The sequence below is a fragment of the Branchiostoma lanceolatum genome, chromosome 10 (genome assembly GCF_035083965.1).
Source record: "Branchiostoma lanceolatum isolate klBraLanc5 chromosome 10, klBraLanc5.hap2, whole genome shotgun sequence".
Classification (NCBI taxonomy): Eukaryota; Metazoa; Chordata; class Leptocardii; order Amphioxiformes; family Branchiostomatidae; genus Branchiostoma; species Branchiostoma lanceolatum.
This window is the reverse complement of record NC_089731.1, coordinates 7,479,602-7,502,669: the sequence shown is the minus strand read 5'-3', so window position 1 is coordinate 7,502,669 and position 23,068 is coordinate 7,479,602. Positions and strand designations below refer to the sequence as shown.

The window sequence follows — 23,068 nt, the reverse complement described above, 5'->3', positions numbered from 1 at the left end:
CAACGACTGTCCTGCGACAGTTCACTGTCGTAAATCTGGCGAACGACCAATGTCTTACTTGGCTTTTTGTCGGTGTCATTGCAACATTGGTAGGGTACGCTAGAAGGCGCTTTTACGACTTGTCGGCTACCTCCTCTCACACAGAAGAACCCGTGACTCCGTCATATCCTTTATCATGGATTGTTCAACATATGAGGATAAACGCCCAAAGCAATTAATCTTTATCTCCGCTTGTTCAAGTGAATTCAATGCGCTCCGTTCTATTGATAGATTCAATTACATACTAGGAGGTGACAATCCTTACTGTGTACAGACAGGTATGTACATCAAAGAATGTTTGGACATTAGAACAAGCAATGTATAAGTATACGGCACGTGAAATTACGACATGTTGCCCTATTCCATATGATTGTGTGCAATCAAACTCATTTGTATGCACCTATTCGTTTGTTTGTATGTATAGATGTAGTAGACCTTCCGAAAGTCGCTGTGCTTTTGTTGTGTCAATAAAGATCTCTATAACCTTCCTTATTAAGATATGACGTTTCACCTGCGTCTGTGTGTTCACCTTATTTGACTGCTGTTGACACTTTGGTAAAGCATAATTAATGATACTGTAATTCCATATTCTTAAATAACTGGAATTTCATACTTGTGGCATTAGGAATTTATATGAAGGTGAACAGGGTTGAATATTGATTATGCAAATAGCGACCTAATTTGCATTATTGATCAGAAAATGCTAGAGTAGCCTTCTTTGTTAAGATAACACTGTCATACTTAAAGGCATAGTCAACCCCGGAGTCTGGTGTTATTGTGTTATTGATACAAAATCAACGAAATTTGTAATAAAAAAATCATTCATAGATGAAGAAATAAATGAACCCACTTATAATCCAGGGATTGAGTAGTGCCCCTTCATGCAGACCCATGGGGTGTGATGCATGATGGGAACCATGGTTCCAGGTCAATTCTGGGATCAACGCAATAGAAGAATTAAGTTGCTAAGGCTAAAAATTGATGAACAACTAACGTTATATTCTCACACGCGCTACAAACATTATTTTCTACATCGGACATAGATTTTCATATTCTCACACGCGCTACAAACATTATTTTCTACATCGGCTGTAGTAGTGGGCAACCTCAAACCAACCGTACACACTCACGCCACATCTTCAGAAAAGAGGCTGTAGCCGCGTATAGTTCCCGTTTAGAACTTTATTCGAGCCCACACCGACATGTTTCGCCTGTGTGTGGCTTTCTCAAGGATCAAGGCTCGAATGAGCACAGTACAGTGTGTTCTGGCTTTTATAGGCCATTAGTGCAAAGTGTCCTAGGTGGCTTAACCAATCACAGTACAACAAGTATCTTAGTAGTGCACTCTGTTCATGTCCTTTCTACATCGGACATGTATTTTCTACATCGGACATAGATTTTCTTAGAGCCGCCAATTTTTGTGAGGGCCTTTTTTTCAAGTCTTAAGAAAAAAGCTATACAGTTTCTAAAACGTTCACGGGGTCAAAGAACAATTCATTCATTTATATTTCAAGAAAGAAAAATCAGCATGCAATAGCTCTCATAATTAGAACTCTGAACGTAACCAGCTTTATCGCCATTTCAGCTGATTAGATTGATTAGAAATGCGTTATACGCTATCATCTGTTTAGTAACATAGTGTTATATAGAATAACAGCCTAATATTTTCTGTTCAAATGTATTTCATTTGAACATGTTTTCATGCTTTCCTTGTGTGACTCCTGACTTATATGATTCATAACAGGGACATGATCTCAAGATTATGTATATGTAGGAGGTATGGTGGTTATGGAACAGTGATTTTTCGGATTTTAAGTAGGTTTTAACCCTCTTCGATGAAATAATGACAAATAGATTGTGCAAACTGATTTCAAAGTTAATTTCAAACTCTGGCAGATTTAGACCGACCTCTTGGTTTGAAGTCACTGCAGGTGCCCCAATGTGACAAACGTTCATGTAGCGTCCCTGGGAAAATAACGAGAAGCCAGATTTGTTTGTTTTCAAAAATAACGGTACAGACCTACCGGCCAATGACCTTTCAGCTTCAAAGATTGCGCGCGTGTCCTGGACCAAGACCAGAACACAGCTGGGGGCAATGACCTTGGCAGTGATTCATACTATGTGATCTACCAAGCAAATTAATGCATTAACTTTCCTCATTGTTTTCGTCTAATTTCATTAATACATTTCACTGTGATTGGTGTTCGTGCATGTCTTAACAGTAGCGCCCTCGAGCAGTGCGTCCTTAAAAATCTGAAAGGTCACCGTTCTGTAGCACATTCAAAGTACGTTAGTCTAAGTCCACGAGGTTATTGACCGACCCTGACAATCTGTGCGTAGGATCCATTGCGAAGTTGTACTCAAGCTTTAATAATTGACATTCTATGATGATGCTCTTATAACGCTGAACTGGGTATATAAACTTGGTTGGACACAAAAGCATCAGTAGTATCGTGTTGAAGAAGTCAGTTCTTAATGTCCGGCTCAACGGATGAAAACATTTGTCTATGCGACGAAAACACCAGGCACGGACTTTGTTCGTGTCGTAAGCTCTTCTTATCGTCCATCAAAAGTTTGAGGTCATTCACGTAGGCTGCAGCCTAGCAACTGGTTTCCATGGCAACGGTCGCCATCCTGAGAGACAAGCGATTGTCCCTACCAATCTGTGCAACCATTGGCTGGAAACAGACTCACGGGGTGGACACTTTGTAACTTGCAAAATCGTATGGCCGACATAAAAACATCGTGACGGCACCCTGATACACATGCAAAAGAGGGACCCCCCCAGGAAACGGTTTGCTCAGCTGTAATTAGTGTTTAAAAGCCGCTGCAGTGACCTCGTCTGGGTCTGTAGCTCACACGGCTGCACGCGGTACTTGTGAAGATGAAGCTGTTGGTACTCGTCCTTCTCTGCGCGGCTGCTGCTGACGCCCAGTCCTGGTGGTCCTCCTGGTTCAGCACTCCTGATGTCGACGACAGAACACCACGTACAGAACAGCTTTCTTCTCTTTATTGTGTTTTGATTTTCCCATCATATTTAAAGTGCATGTTAATTACATCATCGAATTAATTCATTTTTGAGTTCGGAAGCAAAGTTCAACTGTAATTTCCAACACGAAAATGAGGACTCCTAGTTTTAGTGTTGGAAATTACAGTTCATACCAAAATTTTCGACTGTCCAAGGCCAGTCTTTGTGAAGGAATTAGCAATCCACCGCTTCTGTGACGTCACGAATATTTGACTTCTCTGTCTCTTTCATTGCAGAGGCGACATGGGACGGCTTAAAAGGTAAATTACTTTTTTTTCTTCCTCAATCGTTACCACGTAACAAGACGCGAATGCCACTTCAAGGGTACGGGTTACGAATAGAATTTTTATCGCTGTGGATACAGTATCGTTTATTTGTATTCGAGCAATGTAACAACATGCATCTCCATTCAGTAGATCGTAAATATGTGATTTGTACATTTCCATTTCCATTGCAATAGACGGTACATTTCCCACGTGTTTTAGCCCTGTTTTAATTCAGGTGTACGTGACATACTACATGCTGATCAAATATTTAATCGATTCGTCGTACGTTGATGCTATCACACGTTACATGACGCAACCCTCATTGCATGCGCAAGTCGATCGACTCAGGTTTACAAAGCGGACAGACTTTGCATAATAGAAATGACAGCCAGTTATTGAAACCTGGCCATTGCAGGAGATAACTTGAAATGACACATTATAGCTTGTTAGTTCAAAACATGTGCGCCGTGCCAGCAACAAAGGAATGAGATATGATGATAGTTTGATTTTCTGAATATTCAGTAACCTTCGGAGTCAACCCGTTCGGAGACAACTTCGACAGCATGCCGCGAACCACGGAGAAGGCCGACGAGATGGGATGGACGCAGTTCGGACAGAACAAATGCTCAGGTTAGAGATAAACTTTGTTTTTGTTTGTTTGTTTGTTTGTTTGTTTGTTTGTTTGTTTGTTTGTTTGTTTGTTCCGAATCACCAGTAAGCCGCCGCAGATCGTTACACACCAGTTTTGCGGTTTGATATTACTACGTTAACGTCCTCTCCGAAGGACTGCAACCGTTTCCACTGGCACGCAAGCCGTGTGAGCGACAACGAAATTATAACGCTCGTACCCTCTACCATTAGGCTCGGGCCCGGAGGAAGGGTTGCTAACTAACTCCTATGCAATACATGCATATTTCCCAACACTGTATTTTAAGGAGCGGTCACGTGATTGGTCAAGGTACCGACACTGGAATCACAGAATCTATATGCGAGCGCTCTGCACCGATTTCATGACTTACGAAAGGTATTTTCTGTGTTTCGTTACCCGATGAAATGCAAGAATGGGGACAGTTCTTTTGTGTGTGGGAAATAGCGACATTTTGTGATGATTCTCTGCAGCTGGAACCTGGCAGGGTTTCCGCTACATCAAGGACACTGACCCGGCGGTCATCCTGCTGTTCGACAAGAACGGCTTCATCGCCGGGATGCAGATGGGGGTGAGTGTCAGGGTTAGCCGGTCAAACTTGAACTTGTGATGTTAGTGATCACCTAGTGTCAAAGCAAACGAACATCCGGATACCGGTAGTTGTATCTTGGGATATTCAAGGGTTAAACGTCATCATGAAATTAAACTTGGCATGACGTGCATGTAATCAACGGTGTTGAGTTTTCAAGGAAGATTAGCATAAATCTACAAATTCCTCTTTTTTTAAATTACGTTTTTGTCCAAATCAGTGAAATCCGCTCATCTAATCATAAGATTTTGTGAAAACATGTCTTGTTGTTCACCTTCCTGTGCATCGCGCAGGTGTACAAGAGTGAACTGCCCTCTGACGGCAGCATCCCGCCCGCACGAATCACTCCGCCGTGGATAGAGGACGAGAGCAAGGACATGCTACTGCTCACCGCCTATTTCATCCAGCCAAGTGAGTATCAATGCACCTGGATTATTTTGTTAGCCTAGTAATTACATTTCTTTGCATCATAGTTGACACTTGACAGACTATAAAGTATAATGTTAACGTACTAAGCACAAAAAACTATCCCGCAAAACATCTCTGGCGACTATTTTCTAACAGCATCTACACGCATCTTTGTGTAATTCAAACTTGTTTACTGCAGAAAAAATGGGATTTGCCCGAAGTGAACATAACCATATTCAACAGGCATTCACGACTTTTGGTGAGTCCCGTGCATTAGGGTAAGGATATCTATATGAAATATGACTACATGTCAAACCTAGAAGTCAATTCGTTACCACAACAGGCAGGATCTGTGGCGAGGGTCGTACCGATGACGAGTATCAGGAGGAAGGCACGGGGACTGGACTGTACATCCAGACCGGCCCGAACTCCACTGCAGACATCATGTCCGCACCGCTACAGCAGGCCGACGTGCAGGGGACAGACTGGACCAGGGGCGAGTGCTTCTGGGCCATGGGTGAGTTAGCCATCTTTATCTTTTCAGAAATTGCAACCATACAATACAATACAATACAATACAACACACAGTGGAACGCCAGACAGACAAGCTGATATTGCGGACCACTCAACATTACAATGAGTTAGCCATCGTTTGCATGATGTCAAAAATAACACTGCCTTTTCTCTAGAAATCGCGAGGTGCGATATTTCACGCAGATCTTTATTGACACAACAGATCTTCACTCACATAGAGCAGGTGTGTTAGAAAACAAGTACTCCTTGATCCCTGGCCCTGCTGGATATTCCCAGGGTTAGCGCCGACGGTGTCATCCGTAGCAATAGTACCAATTTGACTTAATGTCCCTGTAGAAGCTCCACACAATGTCACAGTTGAGCTCCTGGTTCCAAGTAGTTACTGGGAGACCCCGGTACGAATCCAGGGAAGAATATATTGTTGGAGCTGCATTCGTCTTTCGGAAGGGCCACAAACTGATAGGCACGTTAAAACAAGGCACCACAACAGCCACGTTACTCAGATTGGTACCTGCTGACTGTACCTCATCTTCAGATCGATGTATCGCAGTCATATCGCAGTCAGAGTCCTTTTTTTTATCCCCCCGCAGGTCAGCACTACTGGTACAAGTTTAGCCCGGACATGAACTGCGACGACTTCTACCCGGTGTTCCTGCTGTACAACGACGGGAAGCTGAACGGGTTCGGCTGGAACATCAACACCGAGCTGGTCAGCCCCCGCTACGAGAGCCCTCCGACAGGCGCACTCAGCGTGAGTGCTTTTTGTTGTGTTTTTTTTAAAACTTTTGATAATGGATAAGTAGATTAGCTGCAGTGCTTACCGAGATTTTGTCAGAGCATCACAATTCAGACTCATGATCAGTATGTCTGCGAGTTTGTTCTATGAAGATTGAATTGAATTGAATTTATGATATTTTGGGTTGTTTGATTTTCTGGCTGTTCTTGTACGTGATTGCTGTATCAGAATTTGTGTCCATGGCAGGAAAACATATCACGATCGCTAAAACAATAGCGTATTTTTGAAAGAATGGGCACCGATACAGAAAAAAAAATGTTTATCGTGGGACAAGGGAAAAGTGACCAATTTCCAGATAGACACGTCTCTTTTGATCGTTTTCTTTTGATCCAAAGTGCATAACAATCTATGTATAAACAAAGCTACTTTGTGTCCTTTTCTTGAATTAACAGACTGTTTTGTTTTGGCGTAGTTGTTCTTCGCGCAGAAGCCGCCCTGTTTCGACGAGCATGTCCAGCGTGGTCTCGCCACCCTGCATGTCTACTTGGATGATTCACCCAGCTCCAACTTCTGTTAGAGACGAGACAACAACGCTACAGCAGACTGCACGTCTACCACTCCGCGTGCGGTGAAGAAATTCACGTCGTGTATTTCTTGATCTGTCTTAACCCGCTCGTTCGATATTCAAGATAGATTGAAACCTGGGTTGTACACAGACATTTGTCATTAAGCATGTGACCCAATAGTAATCATATGGTGAAGCTGATGTCAAAGAGAAGGAAAAAAACACGGGTCTGTTATCCATCGAGACCATCGAGTATAACTTGTTACCCTACTATCCAGATGTGAAGCGAATCTTTCAGAAGCCTTTGTATAGCAGTTATACCTCAGTGTTCAAACGGAACTTTTACTTCAAATACAATCAAAGCGATGTCAGTGGGACCTGTCTGTGTTGTTACCTTACTGTGAAGGCTATTAATATATGTATATATATTTATATATATGAATGGGTGGCTGATAGCTTGTATCATGGAGATACAGACCTACACCACTTCTTTATTACGTCACAAGCTATCAGCCACCCAAAAATCAAGAACAACGGAACTTCCAGGTCAAAAGATACAAAAACGGAAGTTCTGCTGCAGTATCAAGGTCACATACCAGGGGGCCCAAAATCTATCTTGACTATTGGCTTCACAACACCCGCCCACATACTAAATATCATTGTAATCCATCAAGAGTTCTTGAGTTACGCTGACTACAGTAGTGCGGAAACACACACAGGCACACAGACACACCAAACTATATCTCCATTTTTTATGGAGATAACATGACGAGAGCTACAGATATTGACATTGTCCCATCAGTCATTGAAGTGATAGACAGTGATGTAATGTTATACATGTTAGCAACATAACGTCATCAACTACGGCTGATTTAAAACAATACAAGTGTCGCGTCCCGACGTCCACCATCCACCCTGAGGAATGCCAGGGTCACATTTCCAAAGCGGGGCCCGGCCGGGTAGCTTGCGGGAACGAAAAATACAAAAGACAGCAAAACACACAATACGTAAAAAAAGTACCCCTTACCGTGAATCATTTTATATTCTTGAGTTTTTTCCATTCTTTTTTTCTAAAACAGCCCGGTCGGGTCCCGATTTGGAAATATGACCCCTGCAGAAGTAATCAAAGTGCTTGGCGCACTGTTTTAGAGCGTTAGCATGCACGTTATTTTATAGATTATTTCTACTATTAGTCATATATTTGACCAGTTCTTTTTATGTATCGACTATTAGCAATAGTTCGACTTTCGTGTACGTACGTTGCCATACATTGTACCATACAACTGTCACGCGATTAAGTTCTTCTCTTCATATCGACCTGTAGAACGTTAGGTTTGCAGTCATAACCGCGCAAAGTCTTCCGTGGCTGGCTAGTTCCAGCTGGCATGAGGGGGAGGCGCTGCATATCAAGAGATTGTAACTACGTATAGACCAGATATATTTCGTGATAAACTAGGCATTCTTGTTATTTCATCTGTTTGTAATGAGCCACTGATCGGGTGCTTCATATTAATACTCTTTCTCCGTAGATGAGAATGAAGGGAAATTATCATGAATGAAACAAATGTCAGCGATAGCGATGGGTAACCCCATATCCTAACTAGCAACTCCAAAGAAACACTGAACAAAGCAATTTGATGATGATAGAACAGATGGAAGAATTGTCTTCAAACTAATTCAACAACGTTGGTGGATGACTCAGTGACCGCGCAATGCATTCCGGGAACTCGCTATAAGTGAAAGTTGTTCCGGAACGTCACAACCGTTCCTGTGGAACGTCGCAACCCTGAGAAAGTAAACAAATGCGAGACGAAGAGCCCTTTCACTGAAAAACTCTTTCTGTGAAACTTCGTGAAGATTTAGAGTTTTACAGTGTCCATAAACGCCATCAATATGGGTTGTAATTGGTCAAAATTTAAGGTTAAGCCAGCGGAAGCAGAGGTCGCTCCTCAAATCCTGTACAAAACCAGGTAAGTGGGTTTCAGACTGAACAACATGACAGCAAAGTTTTCAAAACTGTTACATTGTCACCTTGGTAGATGTGCAGTTATGTCAAGTTGGATTCATAGTACCATATGAATGTTTGACTTAGATTTAGGATCTGCTTTGTTGATTCAGTGTTCCTGGAAAACATCTAGGCGTTAGTTTCTGTGTAGAAAAATTGCAATTTTATATCAGTATGATCGTAAAGACTATCAAATGAGAAACAAGTCCGCACGAGGAGGGCGATAAGCAAAACATATAGCGCCGAAAGAAAAACATGACGACGGGGTTGGTCACAGTTTACAACTGTTGTTGCACGTGATCTTTAACCAGACATAAGATATCATTTAGTTATGTTTCATGATTCCATAATCGAATTAATTGCACCTATCAAACAGTCATGCATCGTCGTATCATCTGATGCCGATTCCTGTCTTTCTCCGTTTCTTCTTCCACCTCGCATTCTTCTCTCCGTGTATGTAGGAAAACAAAACCGTAATGACAGTCTTTTCTCTGAATGCAGGTTAGCTACCCGGGCAAAAAAGCAGGCTAGGAAACTTCAAACAAAAATTGTCAAATGTTTCCAAAAAAGGTCCAATAGAGTTGCCCCTTACATAGCCGAGGTAACGACTTCGCAAATTGTGGTTGGCACAGACGAGGCAACGACCCCGCGAATTGTGATTGGCACAGACGAGGCAACGACGTCCCCGCGAATTGTGGTTGACACAGACGAGGCAACGACGTCCCCGCGAATTGTGGTCGGCACAGACGAGGCAACGACCCCGCGCATTGTGGTTGGCACAGACGAGGCAACGACCCCGCAAATTGTGGTTGGCACAGACGAGGCAACTACCCCGCAAATTGTGGTTGGCACAGACGAGGCAACTACCCCGCAAATTGTGGTTGGCACAGACGAGGCAACTACCCCGCGAAATGTGGTTGGCACAGACGAGGCAACGAGTCCGCGAATTGCGGGTGGTGAGGATCCATCTTCCCACATATCTAAGGCAATAGATCCTATAGCGGTTGAAGACCAGGCAACCGAGCAACCCAGACCTCTCATGGTCGTCCACCAGCCCTCCCTCCGTCACAAGCAGTCTACATTCTTCAAGAAGCCGAGCGCCAAACGTCTTCTGGAGGAGCGGATCTCAAGTCTAGGTTACGAGCGGGACCGGGTGCCTGGAGACGGTAACTGCTTCTTTTGGGCAGCCTCTAGACAACTCTGTAGAGGAGAGCCACGGGTCACCACCACAGCACAGATGCTGCGACAAGATCTGGTGGAGTACATCCAGTCCCAGGCCGAGTTCTACATCCCGTTCCTCGTAGGCGGTCCACAGGCGTTCTGGCAGCAGCTGAAGAGGTTGTCCGTGGAGGGCCAATGGTCCTCGGACTTGGCCGATGCCTTGCCGCATGCCCTGGCGAACTTCACGTCAAGGAGAGTCACCCTCATCACGAGTAAACCCAACCAGCCGACCATTTCTATTGAACCTGACGGCGGCAACGAGTCCGGTACTCCTGTGGTACTGTCATACTTCGCCAGGAGGGGTACGGAGCATTACGATGCTGTCATCAGGAAGAGGTGCGAGGATAACGTTATATAGATGGCGGCAATATAATGGCAGGACAGAGACGCTTAGTAACTGCATCGCCCCTACTAAAGACCGAAGATGGCCCAGTGAAACCGCTGATTCACAGTACGTCACCTTGGTAGCAGAGGGGACCGGATTAAAGGTAAGATATCGATATGATTTTGTTACAGCTACGATGTATCACGGGAAATCGGATAACATTAACAGCCAATGTTAGATGCAGTCAACCTCCTTTACTTGTTATTGATATGTGCTATGTTTTGATGATGTGAAAGGTAACCTGTCCATGCCTAGTTTTTAGTCCAAGGTTTTCTATACTATTACAGATACGTGATCATACTTGTACACTATAACGAAGCTTTATGAAATCGTTTAAAGTTCACAGAATGTAGGATTCGTGCTATTTCAAAGCGTCAAATATCTATATGGTGAGGAGTATTGGCACTATTCTATATTTCGACATAGGAGTCGTCCGTGCAGTCATTTGACTGACTCTGGAGATCAATTAAAATATCCATTATATTGAAAAAAGTTTTCTTCAAATCAAGTTGAAAATATCAAAATATAAGTTATGATGATGCAAGTTCAAAATGCATTCCATTCCCAAAGGATGTAAACCTTTTTTTCTTAAATTTCACCGTGGACGCAACAGGCGGTTTGTGACAGAAACCGGCAACTAGGAAAAAGTAACGATTTTGCCTCCCAACATCTGCTTTGAGATTTTGATGATTCAAGTCTCGCGATGTTTCGTTTAGCGTGAGTTCCCGAACGAGAGTTTGTCTCGGCCGCCATTTTCAAACAGAGTAAATTTTGTCCGCAAAAAGCGACAGGTTTGTAGCTCAAGCTTTTGGTGAGGGAGCCCTTTTTTCGCTGTAAAATACCCAGGTATGAAATTATTAGTGTCTATATGAAATATTACAGACGCATTAGGCACATTTTCGCAGCCTGCAGTGCGAATCAACGAGCGCCACGACTGACCGAACTAAGACTTCTGCCCCCCTCCCCCATAATTTTTCCATGTGAGTTGTGTTATGTAAGGAGGTTTAAGTTGTATACTATTTGTTCCTTAACGAGATAATTGTTGTCACTTAACTACGTTGCAGCAACTACGTTAGGAAATGTTATCATAATTCCTTAAAATTAAAGTTCTTTGCTGTAAAAATGATACTGCATGGTAAGTAACCGTATGCACTATGCAGTCGTTAGTTTGATAGGAAAATAGTATGCACATACAACATGTGTAATGTTAGCCTGGATACCAGACTGTTCCTATGACTCCAGCCCGGGCCAACATATGCCCTGCTGGGGGTCTAACTCTGGGACCTGTAGTAATGTAAAGTCGGGGCGAGGTTGGCCCAAAAGCCAAGGAGCTTGCCCTGGAAACAGTCTGGCATCCTGGCTAGTGTTATGTTAATTTAGTCCCCATGCAAGTCAATCATTCATTATGAATAATTCTTTTCAGCACCAAAGAGATTCATCAGGAAGACATTCGGGTGGAAATACTCAAACAAGAGCCACAACAACAACATCAAGAAGTTAGACATTGACTCTGAGTCTGAAGACCATGTATACAGACATAGATTATAGTTGATGATACGCTAATTGAGGACTCTACTAGTAGTTGTGCTACTGTGGGTCCTACTGTGTCACCATGAGGGGAGTGTGTACCATCTGCACCGACCTCTTCACTGATGACAACCCCATCTCAGCTACACCCTGTATCCTTTTGCAGATATGTCTGGTATAAATGTAACTGGCAACTGTTGCATGTTTTTCTTGCTTTTAGTTTTGTACATTAAGACTGCAAGCAATCAAAGCTCTGCAACAATCACCATGGCTAGTACTTTCCCCTAAAGTCAAAATTTAGCATAACAGTTATATTAACACACCACCTTTGCAGGGATGCAATGGTGGCCGGTAATATAACTACTAGTTCAGTACAGTATATCAACACACAACTGTGTATGAAGCCAAATGGGGGGTGACTCACAGTGTGTTGGAGCATGAAACAATTCCTATACATGTATATGATAAATATCCTTGGTCTTGTCTGTTTGGGTAGTATTATGTTAATCAAGAATATAATCTAAATATGAAACAACACATTATTTATGTACCTTGACAACTAATTGCTTCAGGTGGGCATACTTTCCACGAGGCCTGGTGAGTAGAAGTTGAAGTAGAACAGTTTCCTTGACACAGTTGAGAAATCACTGAAATTCCAAAGGTTTGATACAGGATGCTGCCACCAAAATGTGCAACTTCAAGCTACAAAAACAGTACACACACTAAACTAAGTTTCAGGGAATGACTATACCAGTACTAGTAGTCAAACAAAAGTCTTTTTCCCAGGTCTCCATTTTTATGTTAACAATTTAGTTCTCACTTAATTTTTCTACTTTGAAATGTCATGCAAGGAAAAAGAATAGTGTGGCCTTATTTTTGCACAAGAAATACAAACTGTACTGTTTCCACAGTCATTATTAAACAAACAGGATACTTTGATGAATATTAGACATCCAGGTGATAAGATATGGCATGCAAAGTATCAGTTACTTAAGAACCGGATAGATTTCCAAAATGTCATATATAATGAGTGTCAAGTTACTTTAGTAACTGCTAAGTTGCATGATATTAAGAACCAGGATATGATAAGCTTGCTGTTTTAGTGTTTACTTTAATATGTTACTTTGATATGTGTTTTTATGTTCAGTTTGACACGGTGGCTGGGGACGCCGAATGGGAACTCCTGCCCTCAGTGCCGTACAAGAGTCACAGCACGCAGCGTCATCAGCAAGCTGTTCTTTGACCAGCCTGATGAGGAGGTGGAAGACCCAAGTCAGCTAAGAGTAAGTGCCTGATGGCTGTATTAATATATATATGTATATATCAGGGATCTCCCCAGATATATACTAGTAGAGTAGGATGGAGGGAGGGTGCCAAGCATGCATATATGTATGATGCGTGTCGTGAGGGGGGGGGGGGGTCTGTTGCATTTTCCCTTTCCCAGACTCAAGACAGTTATTTCCTGCAACTTCAGCTTTACATCCTGTCTAAAATTATTGAAATCTTGAGTTTTCATCAAAATTACTAGGAAATATTGGGAGAAACACCCTAACTTTGAAAATCAAAAGGATTGAGCTGAAGGTAGATATATTGTTTCTAGGTGTCCGAACAGCTTGTGTTACAGAAAATTGTTTAAATCCAAGCATAATTCACAGTACACTTTTAAAAGTTACTAATGAAATGTAAAGTTTATAGGCTTTAAAGTATTAAGTTAAAGTTAGATAATCATGTACTGTGCAGTTTCATATGATACTCTTGTATTTCATGTACAGAAATTGACATTTCATTTGTCAGATTGTTCAGATGAAAGTTTTGACTAATGGTGACTATGAATTTTATGAATGTCTTTTCATTATTCCTTTTTACAGAATGAGTTGACAGCTGCAAAGGCAAAACTCAGTGTAAAAGGTACGGTTATAATATCTATGATAAGTTCTATCAAATCTTCCCTAATCCTCTCTTAATACTCATGAATAAAGTGAAGGACTATTGTTTCAATTCTGATTAAGAGGCCTCTTCTGCATTTGAATTGTAACAGAACTTTCACACAGCAATACAACAAAGAAAATATACTAGGCACTGTAGTTCTTGTTTCTTTCACTGTAACTTTAAGTTCACTGTCTTCACGGTCACCTCTGTGAACATATCATCACCGTGAAAAAAAACCTGTCGTTATTATTTATGATTCCTTTACACATTCATTCTGTAAATCACTTGCCGCCACCGTGAAGTTTCTTTACACCGTGAGATTTGCTACCGTGAAGATTAAAGTGAATTACAGTACCCTTGAAGCAATCTTTTGTTGTGATGTTGTTGTTATAGATAAGGAGAAGCGTGACTTGTCCAAAGAGAAGGATAAGTTGGAGGACAGACTCGTCACCATCAGGGTCACGCTGAACGAGCTGTCAGAACAGCTGCAAGATGAGCAGGACAAAAACAAGACTCTCAAGGTACTGTAAATCTTAAATCATTTGCTTAAATCGTTTGTGTTGCGTCTTTACCATGAAATTGTGACATAGCAAAGATGTGTTTTTGTGTTACGGTTTTCTTTCGTACCAAGAAAAGCTTGATTTTGCGAATGATATACTCACATTTGAACTCCCATTTGTGATACAAGTACTTGTAAAGTTGTATCACAATTCATGTATTGAGAATTCACAAATATGGCTCACAACATCTTTTTGATTTATCTTGTTTTACTGCTTGTTTTAAGTGTTGTCATATCATAGATCACTACCGTTTTCTCACAGGAGCATGTTGTTGGGAAGGGGGGTCTTCTTCTTTCTGTTAAGGTAGCCTCCTTCAGCATGATGAAGATTATGCTACCTTTCTGGGGAGGTCTACTGCAGGTTGGAAGTGGGGATGTAGAGTATAACAGACCAGGGGTTGGGAAAGGGGAGGGTGGTGGATTATGTACATGTCAATGGTTAGGCTAAGGGCAACTGCGGATCGTTCTTGGGAAGAAGGACTGCTTCCTGTATGCCGTTCTGCATGTCAGATGTGTATTGCCATTATAGTTTTGTATCTTAGATTCTGAAACATGACCTTTCTTCCTGCCATAGCAACAAATGAAGCTGGTGGATATCCACAAGAAGCAGGCACTGCAGGCGGAGGCTGATGCCAAGAAGCTCAGGAAGAAACTTGTAGAGCTGGAAAGGTAGGAATCTTTCTTACTCTTTCACTCTTTTCTTTTTACCATATTTTTCTACATGTATAATCTTACAGCCTCTTCTACATTTCGTATACATTTTTTAATATGTTGCAGCATTTTCTCTTTCATTTGACCATTGTCACTGAATCTTCTGGATTGACTCTCAAGGACTAATATTAGATTTTGTATGTTCACATTCGATGTTCCCAAAGATTACAATTGCTAATCAAGGGAAGTTCAAGTGAGGCGGAGGACATGATTCAAGACATGGGGGAGGGGGTGGAGTCAGCCAAGAGCCTGGCAAGACACCTAACTGTCTTGAAAAAGTAAGTTATTCTAGTTCTGATATCATTTCGTGCGCCTTTGGCCTTTTTTTAGAAATTCTGTGTGTGTGGGTTCCATCCCAGAGTCAGCCCCAGCTTGTACATGTTAGAGATATGCATTCATCATTTTGAAATGTGACGTAGGGTTTTATATAGACTGTAAACTAATCGTTTGCTTTTCAGGGAACACGAGAAATTGAAAGAACTGCGAAAAAAGAGTGCTGACGAAGCTGAGAGATATAGAAAGGAGTTGTCCTCAAAAAGAGTGCAGGTTTGTGTATTTGTCAGTTCAATTCATAGAATTTAAAATGAAATGTTGGAAACAAATGCTAATGAAAACACAACCTCTTTGGTTGAGGTCATTATGGCATACATGTATGGGTGGATCAAGGACATTATATAATGTCCTAGCCTGTGTTTACACACTCTCGGCCGGAGGTTACTGGCGGTCACAGGACCGGCTGGCCACTAGGAGTGTGATTCGTCAGGCTAATAATGTCCTTGATACGTTGATGAAGGTTAGACATCCAGGTAATAAGAATTACGCCAAAAATTACTACTCAAGCAACTGGATAAAATTTTGAAACAGTCAGATGTTTCAGACAGACAAAAGACAGTGGATGCTGTCTGAAATATCTGACTGTTCCAAAATTTGATCCAGTTGCTTGAGTAACTATTTTTGGCGTATGATGTCTTTGATTGGATCAACACAGTTTTGAGAACTTTTAGATTTGTCATCACCACACTCTGTTCTGTAATATCAACTTTCTTGAACACAGAGTTATGAAGGTAATGTTTGTCTTACCACATTTTCTTTGCTGTACCATGCAGTGTGCAGACACATCTAAAGAACTGGAGATCACCAAGGACCAAATCAGGGATGCCAAGCAGCAGATTCAGAACCTCATGGCAAAGAATAAGGTCTCAACAAATTTACATATTCTTTAACACTTATTTTTCATGAACATTCTTATCAAGTTTTACAATGGTGAACAAGTTTAAAAGTTTCCACTCCTTTTTTTCTCCGTTTCTGAACAGCCATTGTCTGATTCGTTATATGTACTTTTCCCATTGCATGCTGTCTCCTTTATCAAGCAAATTGTATGGCAATTGATTGAACATAAAACAGTGGATTGATCAAATGACTACATGTTCATCAAAGAGCTCCAACTCACATTTCTTAAATGTACATAACTGTACATGTACAAATGTACATTTCCAGTATTAAATTTTCTGTAATCTATTAATAAAACAGAACAGGCAACATATCTGACATAAGTTTTGCTTATTGTTTTTTTTATAGATGTTGAAGCAGGAGCTAGCAGAGGGGAAAGCTACACCAGGCAGCAGAGCTACAGCAAAACGACTTCTGCTAGAGAGGTGAAACACAACTACCTATGCATACAACCAATAGATGTTAACCAGCCAATGTTTCAGTAGTCCTTCTGCTCCCTTCCTCAAGCAGGGCAATACTGGCTGTAGTTCTACTTCTCACTGCTAGCTGGCGCTGCAGTGGGAAGAATGCGGTCCCAAACATGACTAAGCTTGTATCCCCCAGCCTCCTTTGCAGACTTCTTGGAGCAGCAGCATTTATTTGGAGGTGGGGTAGCGCTGATATGCAATTTTTTACACTGGCCAAGGTTCTCTTATGCCGGCTTAAGGAGTTATGTCGCCGAGAGAGGATTGGAGAGGCGATCCTCCCTCGGCGACATAACTCCCTAAGCCGACATTAGAGAACCTTGGCCCATGTAAAACATCTCGTATCAGCGCTACCACCAAAAAATAAATGTCACCGCTCCAAGAAGTCGTCTAGTATCCCCCCTTATCCTTGACTGGAGTAGCATTTCTGATATAATCCATGCAGCCTTCTTATTGACCTTCCATTGAATACTATCACTTGATTTTGTAACAATCTTTCTATCCTTGATATGCATGTGATATTTTTAATGCATTTCAACAACATGTCATTCTATTTTTCTACAGTCCAGCCCCCCTTCTAGTAAAAAAGCCCTGCCTGGATGGTGCTATCTACCTGGATGAAGCCATCATGCCAGTCACTCCCGAGGAGATCTTCACCCAGAAGAAAAACAATGCCAGGCTTAACAGAGAAAAGAAAGAGTATGTTTGTGTATTGTTAAATTATACATTACATTGATGTTAGTTAAGTGAAGGATCTAAAAGATCAAGTAAGTTTGTTTCCTTTGTTTTATTTATGTCAAATATGGGTTAGAAAAAAACATCATGGTTTGTCTGGTGTAAAGATATTCACTGTTGGTATGTTTGAAGTATATTTTAACTGAAATATGTTGTAGTAGGCTTACATGCAATTGAAACTGAAAAAGAGGATGAGACCAAAAGACAATATTACTTGCCATTTTAGATAGCGCTATAGGACAGCTGTACCAACTCCCAGATGTTTCAACTCCCTAAGCTACACTGTTCAAAGCTAGGAAATGCCATATGATTTGATATGTATATACAGCTTTGATCCAATTTTCTTGTTATTTCCGTCCTTCAGGTTTGATTGGAAGCCAGTCAAAACAACATCTGTTGCAGAAACTGTGAAAAAAGTAAGGCATGAATTGTGTCTGTAGGTCGGATATTAGATACAGCACACATACAATAACTCACAAAAGGATCACTGGATAAAGGGTTGATTGTGTTGTCTGTCTATTTTAATGATGAAAATAAGAATCAAAAATGAATTTTACGGCTTTTTGTGGCAAATATCTAGATGTTGGCTCATTGGTGCACCGAATCCGTGTGTGTTTTTTGGCACAATTAAGTTTTCAGTATGTTAAGGATATACAGTATGTAAAATTTCAACATGTATCTGCTTTACTAAGTATACCTTGTATGGAATCTTGTATAAGCTTAAGGTGACATTGTCTGTATTTCTGCCTGTTGTTTGTAGGACCTGCGGGACATAGGAAACTTGGATCTCAGCCCGTACATGCACCATCAAATGGGAGGCAGAACCATCAGGGAAACCAACCACAGATTTGGGGCTGTGAGTTAGAAAGTTTTGTCTAGAAACACTCGCTTTTAATACAGATTATGCTCTAGACCCCTCAAATGTGATGCAGTGGTGAAATAAGCCCAGAAATCTTCTTCGTTTCATGATTAGACTGCTCATATTTTGACAGTCATTTTACTACAGTCATGTTGTCTCTGGCCGGCCATGTTATGGGCCACGAGGAAATGGCAAGCATGGTTCATCTTTGGAAACCGATGAGAAGTGTAGGCGTGGTCACCCATGGTTGACACTCAAGAACATAAGAGAATGTTGGTCTTAAAGATGAAAACTCTGATCTGTCATGTGCAACAGGAACATGTGGAGACATTTTTAAAAGTGTCACCTCATTGAGGATGAACGGAACTGAACATTGTACTAACTGTTTTTCTGTTTCAGGTCAACAAAGGTTACAATGGCATGGGAGGTCATGAGAAGATTCTCAACCTGGTATCCTTTTCATACTGTATTCGCTGTCCTCAAAAGTGACTCTAACTCTTAATAGCCTTAATTCTAAGTCTAAAATACAACATAGAATTAAGGCTATTAAGAATTAGAGTCACGTTTGAGGACACTGATAGTCTCAAATACAACATTAGTAGTTCCAATGTGATATATTATCTCTGTGTACTGTAGGCCAAAAGAAAGATTTTCTTAGTTTTCAGGTGCTAAATGGAAGGTTCTTCATACACAGATATATCATATTTTGCATTGTTTTCAATAAATCGTGTTACTTGATATTATAAATGATTGAAAAGAGTACTGAATTCAGATTGACAATCCAACAGCATGTACTGAACAAAAGATTTCAACCAAGGTTCTCAAGTTTACACTCATACAAGAAATTTTGTAACTGTAAATCATGCCTTCATTCAGCACCTTTGTAGCTACAATGGTATGTCATTGATTGTGTGATTTTATTGTGATTTCATTACTGAAATAGTAAACCAGTCACTCATACATTCATTCGAGAACACCCAAAGTTAATAAAGTCCAACATATTAAGATGTAAATTTTCATTGTTATCAACATGATTGTGTTACTTAGTAAAAATGAATGGAATGTGGACTGAATCCACAGTCCAACAGCATTTACTGAAGAGAATATTCCAAACTAAGATCCTACATGTGATTATCAAAAGTTACACGAAAAACCCTTAATCATGTCCAACAGCAACCCAGAATAGGGAAGCCGCTGCCCAAGAAGTCCAAGTTCGTCAGCAGAAGTCGTGCGTCGGGGCTGACCAAGGACCCCGCCCTCCCCAGCATGGATGACTTCATCACCTTATAAAGCTGACAAATCTGTCTTTCCGGGATGAACTTCCAACATCTCTAGATGTTTTGAGCTTCTTTTGCTGTTGCTATACGTGCTTAAGACCATGTTAGAGAGCACATAGCCATAGGCCTATTTGAAGCTAAAGTGAACTCCAACATTCCCTAAATGTCCCAAACTTCTTTTGCTGTTGGAACACTGGCCAAGGACTGTGTGTTAGAGAGCACATAGGCCTATTTGTCTTGAAACTGAAGTGAACGCCAACATTCCCTAAATGTCTCAAACTTCTTTTGCTGTTGGAACATAGACTTTGGGTTGAGCACATCGGCCTACTTGTCTGAAAGCACAGAAAATAAGACTTGGGATTCACTCACTTCTGTCCTTTCTATAACTTATCTTGAAGCATGTGACTTAGAAAAATTTGGTCCTTTCTGTATTCCCACCAGTAATGCATCAACTCAATACCTCTGCCCAACTGACATATCTTGTTCTTCGATTTTCTTTGAGCTATGTACATGTAAGTGGGTTTGCCAGATTTAGAGATTCAAACATTTGATGGGCTGCCGTTCTAGTTTGAAAACTGCATACTTATTGATTCACCAGTCAGATTCATGAACTTTCTTTGCTATGATCCTCATGGTGGATGCTAGGATACTTGACTGTCAATTGAGAGGGGCAGCTTAAAACATAATCTTGAACAGATAAACATTATACATGTATGAACCAAGATGAGCAAGGACATCAGTGAGAATTTTGTCATGTACATTTGTATATAAAACTGTTCTTTGTAGGCCTGATATTAGGAGACTCGAACTATGATCGTTTCATAACAAAAGGTGCATATTTATATTTTTGTCACAGAGACTGTTCAGTGTACAGTCCTAGTTATTATCGTTTTCAAGAGCATGGTTGTAACTTATGTATGAGAAAACTGTTGATGTGTAGAGTACCAAAATGTGTTTATTACGTGAAGTTGTATACATGTTCTTGTATTAAGGAGCCAAAACGTATTTCTGGCAAATGACTACTGTTTTCAGATGCCACCATTGACTGTTTATGTGGAAATGTGCAACCATACTGTATACTTTTAAAAGGATAGTTTCTACTGCATTAAAGATGATTTATCATGACCAGTACTAGTATCTAATTATGATTCTGTTTGATTTCAGTTTGACATTATTTTGTTTAAACCTATTTTTTAGAATCTATTTATGTATTTGAATCAATGGCTGACATACAGTGAAGTCTGCCCAACAAGACACGTTTTTGAGCTGCCAAGTGCAGTACACATTGATTATTCTATGATAATTCTAGAATTTCTATTCAATATTGAGCTAACGGTTCTTGTTGAAAGAGTGCTGCTGATAACGTTGATGAGATCTGTCTCTCGTTCTGGACTGTTGAGTGTTCTTGAAAGATTGCTAAAGCACTACAAAGTGATTGAGATTACAAGGCAGAGGAATGAATCCATGCCAAGCTATCAGACTTATCAATGGTACTCAGAAACAGCGTTCGATGCGAGGGACAGTACGTTCAGCACCAAGGACAGGGCAATTAACCCTTGTCTACGAGTTAAGCACCAATGACAGCACAATTCGCCATTATGTACGTGTTCAGCACCACGGACAGCACAATCCACCCTTGTGTATGGGTTCAGCACCAAGGACAGCACAATTCACCGTTGTGTACGTGTTCAGCACCAAGGACAGCACAATTCACCCTTGTGTACGTGTTCAGCACCAAGGACAGCACAATTCACCCTTGTGTACGTGTCAGCACAATTCACCCTTGTGTACGTGTCAGCACAATTCACCCTTGTGTACGTGTTCAGCACCAAGGACAGCACAATTCACCCTTGTGTACGTGTCAGCACAATTCACCCTTGTGTACGTGTCAGCACAATTCACCCTTGTGTACGTGTTCAGCACCAAGGACAGCACAATTCACCCTTGTGTACGTGTTCAGCTCCAAGGACAGCACAATCCACCGTTGTGTACGTGTTCAGTACCAAGGACAGCACAATCCACCGTTGTGTACGGGTTCAGCACCAAGGACAGCACAATTCACCCTTGTGTACGTGTTCAGCACCAAGGACAGTGTAATTCACCGTTAAGATATATGTAGCTTGCCTTGAAATGATTGCCACCATCTCACACACATATAAAACGCCAAGTAGTGCAGTGGACTCAACGAGATAGCTGTAATAAGGTAAGGGCTACTTGAAAGGAACATATGATCATCATTGGGACGTTTCCAAGGGCACTGGACATCTGACATTACATTGTCCTTGCCCTCAAGGCCAGTCTCTGATGATGACCTTTGAAACTAGTGGTAAATATGTTAGGCTCTCAGCGGAACTGAATAGAAGATAAGTAGCTTTTACCTTGTCATTAACGGAGACGCTTCGGTGTCTATAAATCCACATCTCAAAATCCCCCATAGTCTAAGTGAAAATCAAAGAGTGTACATGTTGGTGGGCGTTTCGCTTCGCCCGAAATGGAGCGATATAACTCATATTTTGGAGCATAACTATAAACTATGAACGTCCAACGAATTTCATGCCACTGCCGTCATTAGTAGGTACAGGGTTTCCCGTGGGAAAAATCATAGACAATCGGGCTGAGACAAGCTGCAAGATTTATGGATCGAGCGCTTCCTTTTGCTTCGCATTCCTCACGGGTGCTGTGCAATAACGTAATGGTGCGTACCTAACGTTTTAAACATGTGAGTTACAGGCATATGCTGCGAGGCTAATACTTTATCCCTATTAAATCGTGCTAATGGCGAATGTTGGCAGGTCTAAGGCATCAGAGGTGCTCCCTAAATTATGATTAAAAAGGTTGCAAGCTGGCGTTCGAATTACATACTCGTGAATCACTTTGCTACGCGTATACGGTAAATACAGCCTACAGTGTATAGCTTCTACATGTGCAAAGTTTCCTCATAAAACTACAATGTTATAGGCATTTACCATGCGGAGTAGGAGGTTCGCTATTTTCTGTACATTCATAGTGAACCATGGTTATGATAATTGTAGAGGGCATACATGTATATCATGAATTTGAAATAAGGTGCACGTGTTAATTCTAGATATGCAAGAATATACGTTTTTCTTGCCGTATTTGGCGGTTTTATATTCAATTTGTTAGAATACAGAACACATAGCATTAATAAAGGAATTATAAGAATCTGTTTGCAAAACCACCTAGAATTATCTTTAACCTTTAGCACACTGGAGAAGCCATTTGGATACCAATTCCTCGTTGGTTACGGGGTTAGACAGCAGGGAGAAGGTTAAGTAATTTTTGTTGCGCCGCCCAGTTTGCTAGCGATAACATCCCCGTATAGACAATTGCCGGA

General features: G+C 41.2%; 2 protein-coding genes across 4 annotated transcripts; both read left to right on the top strand.

Annotated features, from left to right (window-relative positions):
* Positions 1-2,865: 2,865 nt before the first annotated feature.
* On the top strand, positions 2,866-7,182 carry LOC136443508 (uncharacterized). Its single transcript, XM_066440776.1, has 8 exons — positions 2,866-3,026; positions 3,304-3,327; positions 3,856-3,963; positions 4,453-4,550; positions 4,862-4,979; positions 5,320-5,493; positions 6,101-6,261; positions 6,719-7,182. The coding sequence occupies exons 1-8, from the start codon at positions 2,924-2,926 to the stop codon at positions 6,821-6,823; spliced, it is 891 nt and encodes a 296-aa protein (XP_066296873.1). The 5' UTR covers positions 2,866-2,923; the 3' UTR covers positions 6,824-7,182.
* Positions 7,183-11,134: 3,952 nt separating this feature from the next.
* LOC136443341 (E3 ubiquitin-protein ligase TRAIP-like) lies at positions 11,135-20,844 on the top strand. Of its 3 annotated transcripts, none has more exons than XM_066440541.1 (16): positions 11,135-11,268; positions 11,846-12,101; positions 12,522-12,546; positions 13,097-13,232; positions 13,818-13,857; positions 14,272-14,399; positions 15,012-15,106; positions 15,313-15,426; positions 15,607-15,694; positions 16,255-16,344; positions 16,727-16,803; positions 17,407-17,541; positions 17,942-17,993; positions 18,338-18,433; positions 18,836-18,886; positions 19,610-20,844. In XM_066440541.1, the coding sequence occupies exons 2-16, from the start codon at positions 12,035-12,037 to the stop codon at positions 19,724-19,726; spliced, it is 1,311 nt and encodes a 436-aa protein (XP_066296638.1). In that variant the 5' UTR covers positions 11,135-11,268; positions 11,846-12,034; the 3' UTR covers positions 19,727-20,844. The 3 variants fall into 3 exon arrangements, with proteins under 3 accessions (XP_066296638.1, XP_066296640.1, XP_066296639.1); XM_066440543.1 differs by having other exon boundaries at positions 11,139-11,213; XM_066440542.1 differs by lacking the exon at positions 11,135-11,268 and adding an exon at positions 11,276-11,402.
* Positions 20,845-23,068: the final 2,224 nt, after the last annotated feature.

Excerpts from the sequence above, each read along its gene's own strand:
- LOC136443508 (XM_066440776.1), top strand. The coding sequence starts at position 2,924 with ATGAAGCTGTTGGTACTCGTCCTTCTCTGCGCGGCTGCTGCTGACGCC. Across the intron at positions 4,980-5,319 it reads CGCCTATTTCATCCAGCCAA|GCAGGATCTGTGGCGAGGGT; the intron begins GTGAGTATCAAT and ends TTACCACAACAG. Across the intron at positions 5,494-6,100 it reads CGAGTGCTTCTGGGCCATGG|GTCAGCACTACTGGTACAAG; the intron begins GTGAGTTAGCCA and ends ATCCCCCCGCAG.
- LOC136443341 (XM_066440541.1), top strand. The coding sequence starts at position 12,035 with ATGAGGGGAGTGTGTACCATCTGCACCGACCTCTTCACTGATGACAAC. Across the intron at positions 14,400-15,011 it reads ACAAAAACAAGACTCTCAAG|CAACAAATGAAGCTGGTGGA; the intron begins GTACTGTAAATC and ends TTCCTGCCATAG. Across the intron at positions 15,107-15,312 it reads AAACTTGTAGAGCTGGAAAG|ATTACAATTGCTAATCAAGG; the intron begins GTAGGAATCTTT and ends ATGTTCCCAAAG.